The 5051-nt window shown below is 40.4% G+C and overlaps 1 protein-coding gene across 1 annotated transcript; it reads left to right on the plus strand.

Moving 5' to 3' along the window:
* Positions 1 to 506: 506 nt before the first annotated feature.
* Positions 507 to 4640, plus strand: LOC132833596 (somatostatin-2-like). The gene is made up of 2 exons (XM_060851971.1): positions 507 to 596; positions 4306 to 4640. The coding sequence occupies exons 1-2, from the start codon at positions 507 to 509 to the stop codon at positions 4519 to 4521; spliced, it is 306 nt and encodes a 101-aa protein (XP_060707954.1). The 3' UTR covers positions 4522 to 4640.
* The last annotated feature ends 411 nt before the right edge of the window (positions 4641 to 5051 follow it).

Raw genomic sequence — 5051 nt, forward strand, 5'->3', positions numbered from 1 at the left:
TTGCTGCAGGTTTTGATTATTGCTTGTATTGCATTAGATGGTGTATCCAATGTCTAGCTCCTCTTTGAAACAGCTAAAGATGTATTTTTGCTTATGCCGTTAGAAAGTTTCTAGAACGGAAGCTGTAAAACTTCTTAATGAATAATTATACTTCAATTTGAACCATCCACATTACAGACCTTTCAAACACTCACACAATAAATTTACAAACCTATAGCAGTAATATTATTAGTCACTTATGTTCTTCCTAAATTAGCATTTTTCCATTTACGATGACACAAACCTGTCACTCTTTATACACACTGAGATTTCAGGCCTTTATTGGGTTAATGATGCACTTGACTATTAGGCTTTAATTGTGTCATTAATTTTGTGCGTCAGAGAGTTGGTTCTGCTGCGCTATAAAAGAGCTGGAAAAGCATCCAGTTAAAAAAAACGATTGAGGTGTTCACAACACATTTAGCATTTTATTCTGGAGAGCTTTGAGCTTCACTATGAAGTGGCAAATGACAGTGTGCCTGATGTCCATGCTGCTTCTTCTAAGTGTTGAGGCAGCAGACCCATTGGAGGAGCGAATGAAACTTCAGGTAAACAGGGTGAGTCAAAGGTAATTACAAAATGTGCAAATATGGCAATTAGGGGAACAGGTTCAATCAATAATTGCAAGGACCAAAATAGAAAACAAAAGTCTGAACAAAGTGAAAAAAGATGAAAGAAAATCCCACTGGAGAGAAGATTAGGACTTATTTTTCAGGCAGGTTTTGCTGAAAAAGAATTGGCAGTGAATGAAACTGTAATACTGCAGATGCTAGATGTCTGCAATAAAAACAGAAACTGCTGGGGAAGAAATTTGACAAGTTAGGCAGTATCTGTGGAGAGAAAAAGAGTAAAACAGAGTACAGTAAATGTTTCAGGCCTTAGTTCATATTTCCAGCATCTGCAGTACTCTGCTTTTCAACAAAAAGGAGAGAATTGAATTGATAGTATTGGGGAAATTGTGGAGAGAAATGAGGGAAAGTGGAATTGTTCTCCAAAACACTGAGAAAATGGAAGGAAAATGTAATAGAGCTGTTAAAATTTTGAAGAGGAAATAAGTAGAAGTGGTTTCCATTGACAGACCATCAGTAACCAGAGGTCACAATGTTCAAGTTGGTTTAGAGAGATGAAAAAGAAGATTTTTTTACACAATGAGTTGTTGTAATCTAGAACGTGATACCTGAAATTTGAAGGAAAGAGATTCAATGGTAACTTTCAGTAGGGAATTGGATATGTAAAGGATGGTAAATTGCAGGGTTCTGGGGAAGAGGCAGGGAAATAGGACTAACTGGCCAGCTATTCCACAAGGGCTAGTATGGGGATGATAGAACGAATGGTGTCATTCTTTTCTGTAGGATTCTAGGAAAGTTAACATTGACATCAAGAGATATTGAGATATACAACTGGTGTTGTATAGGTCTGGATTAATAATGAGAATCCAGAAACTGTATACTCCTGTTCGGGTGAAAGGAAAGGCTGGTAGGTATAGGGAATGCTGGATGACTAGAGAAATTGAGGTTTGGTTAAGAAAAAGAAGGAAGCATATGTCGGGGTATATACAGGAGAGATCGAGTGAATCCTTAAAGTATAAAGACAGTAGGAGTATACTTAAGAGGGAAATCAGGAGGGTGAAAAGGGGACATGAGATAGCTTTGGCAAATAGGGTTAAGGAGAATCCAAAAGGTTTTTAAAAGTACATTCAGGACAAAAGAGTAACTAGCAAGAGAATAGGGACCCTCAAAGATCAGCACCACCTACGTGTGGAGCCGCAGGAAATGGAGGAGATACTAAACAAATATTTTGCATCAGTGTTCACTGTGAGGAAGGACTTGGAAGATATAGAATGTGGGGAAATAGATGGTGACACCTTGAAAAATGTCCATATTATGGAGGAGGAAGTGCTGGATGCCTTGAAATGCATAAAGGTAGATAAATCCACAGGACCTGATCAGGTGTACCCTAGAACTCTGTGGGCAGCTCGGGAGATGATTGCTGGGCCCCCTGCTGAGATATTTGTATCATCGATAGTCACAGGTGAGATGCCAATAGGCTGAAGGTTGGCAAACTTGGTATCACTATTTAAGAAAGTGGTAAGGAAAAGCCAGGAAACTATAAACCGGTGACTGTGATGTCGGTGGTGGGCAAGTTGTTGGAGGCAATCCTGAGGGACAGGACTTACATATATTTGGAAAGGCAAGAACTGATTAGGGATAGTTAAATTGGCTCTGTACGTGGGAAATCACGTCTCACAATCTTGATTGAATTTTTTTAAGAAGTACCAAAGAGGATTGATGAGGGCAGAGCAATGGATATGATCTAAATGGACTTCAGTAAGGCGTTCAACAAGGTTGGCCATGGGAGACGGGTTAGCAAGGTTAGATCTCATGGAATACAGGGAGAGCTAGCCATTTGGATACAGAACAGGCTCGATGGTAAAAGACAGAAGATGGTGATGGAAAGTTGTTTTTCAGATTGGAGGCCTGTGACCAGTGGAGCGCCATAAGGATTGATACTGGGTCCACCACTGTTTGTGATAAATGATTTGGATGTGAACAGATGAGATATAGTTAGTAAGTTTGCAGATGACATCAAAATTGGAGGTGTCGTGGACAGCGAAGAAGGTTACCTCAGAGTGCAATGGGATCTTGATCAGATGGGCCAATGGGCTGAGAAGTGGCAAATGGAGTTTAATTTAGATAAATGCAAGGTGCTGCATTTTGGGAAAGCAAATCTTAGTAGGACTTATACACTTGATGGTAAGGTCTTGGGGAGTGTTACTGAACAAAGTTTCATAGTTCCTTGAAAGTGGAGTCACAGGTAGGTAGGATAGTGAAGAAGGTGTTTGGTATGCTTTCCTTTATTGGTCAGAGTATTGAGTACAGGAGTTGGGAGGTCATGTTGCGGCTGTATTAGGATGTTGGTTAGGTCACTTTTGGAATATTGTGTGCAATTCCGGTCTCCTTCCTATCAGAAGGATATTTTGTGAAATTTGAAAGGGTTCAGAGAAGATTTACAAGGATGTTGCCAGGGTTGGAGGATTTGAGCTATAGGGAGAGGCTGAACAGGGTGGGCCTGTTTTCTCTGGAGTGTCAGAGGTTGAGGGGTGACCTTATGGAGGTTTATAAAATCATGAGGGAATTGGAAACAGTAAATAGACAAAGTCTTTGCCCTGGGTGAGGGAATTCAGAACTAGAGGGCATAGAGTTACGTGAGAGGTGAAAGATTTAAGAGGGGCCTAAGGGGCAACTTTTTCACACAGAGGGTGGTACGTGTATGGAATGATCTGCCAGAGGAAGTGGTGGAGGCTGGTACAATCACAACATTTGAAAGGCATCCGGATGGGTCCATGAATAGGAAGGGTTTGGAGGGATATGGGCCAAATGCTGGCAAATGGGACTAGATCAGGTTAGGATATTTGGTCAGCATGGACGGGTTGGACCGAAGGGTCTGTCTCTGTGCTGTATGTCTCTATGACTCTAATAAACCAGAGAATTTAAGTTCAAAGATCACTAATTTGAGAACTTGAAATTGGTTTGAAAACAAAAATGCAGAAACATAAAACTGGTTCCAGCAAAAGTGCAATTGAAGCTGTCGGATTGTCATAAATGCCCAGCTGGGTCATCAATTTCTTTCAGGAAAGAAGTTAATCTGATATATAGCCCACATCTGTTCCAGAGCCAATCTGGGTGAGTATAAACTGCTTTGTGCAATGGTCCCGTAAATCACTCAAACGTACTGGGTCAAAACGTAGGCACCTGTTGATATTGAAATAGTAAAAAGTGAGGACTGCAGATGCTGGAGATCAGAGCTGAAAATGTGTTGCTGGTTAAAGCGCAGCAGGTCAGGCAGCATCCAAGGAGCAGGAAATTCGACGTTTCGGGCACAAGCCCTTCATTCCTGATGGCACATCAGATATTGAAAACCTACTCAGAGATTAGAAACCCCAGTGCCGGTTGTACCTTTGAAAAATTTGTTGACTAGTGGAATACTATTGAAAAGACCAATAAACCTCAACAATTTAAAGATTTGATTTTTCATGAATACGTTGGCAGGTCAGGAAGAGTAGGGTTTAAGGAAGTGCTCATTACTATAGAGTCAGCGAAGAGTAAATTGCAATGATACAGGTGGATGGTGGCGAAGATAGAACTGTAAACTATGAAAAGCATTCAGAACAATTCAGCTCGATTTGTGTAAGCAAATAATGTTTGCATCAATGAACACACCTCTTGTGTTTTATAGACAGAAGTTTTTGTTTTCTCTGTCCACAAGGAAGTGACAAAAAGCAGGAAGTACCTGATGTTAAAACTTCTGACTGAGCTGTTGGAGTCTGATGACAATCTCTTGGAAAATGACTTCACATCTTTGAGCCCGGGAGACGGAGAAGAGAGTTCGGTTGAAGAGAGGTCGGTTAACGCGGGGATCCCCCGCAGACAGCAGAAGACACCTTGTAAATTGTTCTTTTGGAAAACATTCTCGCACTGTTAATTATTATGGAGTTTCTAAACCAGCAGAATTGTATTAAAAACGGCTTGTTTTCCTGTAAAGGCTTAACTTTAAAAGTTTTACAAATCTGGCCGCACATCTGTCCTTTTTCGAGATTATAATTGACGCTAAAAGCCTGCAATGAATTTAAGTTAAGACTGACCCTTGAAGACATGTCAAATCTTGTTTTAGCAAATTAAACCCAAATAAATTTTCTAAGTTTATTTTGTAAGGAAGGTTATTCTTTGGCATGTGATTCCAGTGACTGTCCCGCTGGTTTCTCTATTCCCCATCCCAGCATTATTTCCTCATCTCCCTGATTTCCCTCTCCCCACAAAGGTGGCCTTCGATCCAGTTCCCCTCCCTCCCTGACTCAAACCTGAATTGGATTGTAATACCTGAATGTATAGAATGTATAGTCTATCTGCATTGAATGTATATACTTACCGAACAGTGAGTGTTGCCAACAATAAAAGCATACATTTACACCTGCATTTTAAGGATTGATATTCTTTTGTATCTCATACAAAAAG

This window comes from Hemiscyllium ocellatum, chromosome 37 (assembly GCF_020745735.1).
Source record: "Hemiscyllium ocellatum isolate sHemOce1 chromosome 37, sHemOce1.pat.X.cur, whole genome shotgun sequence".
Lineage (NCBI taxonomy): Eukaryota > Metazoa > Chordata > Chondrichthyes > Orectolobiformes > Hemiscylliidae > Hemiscyllium > Hemiscyllium ocellatum.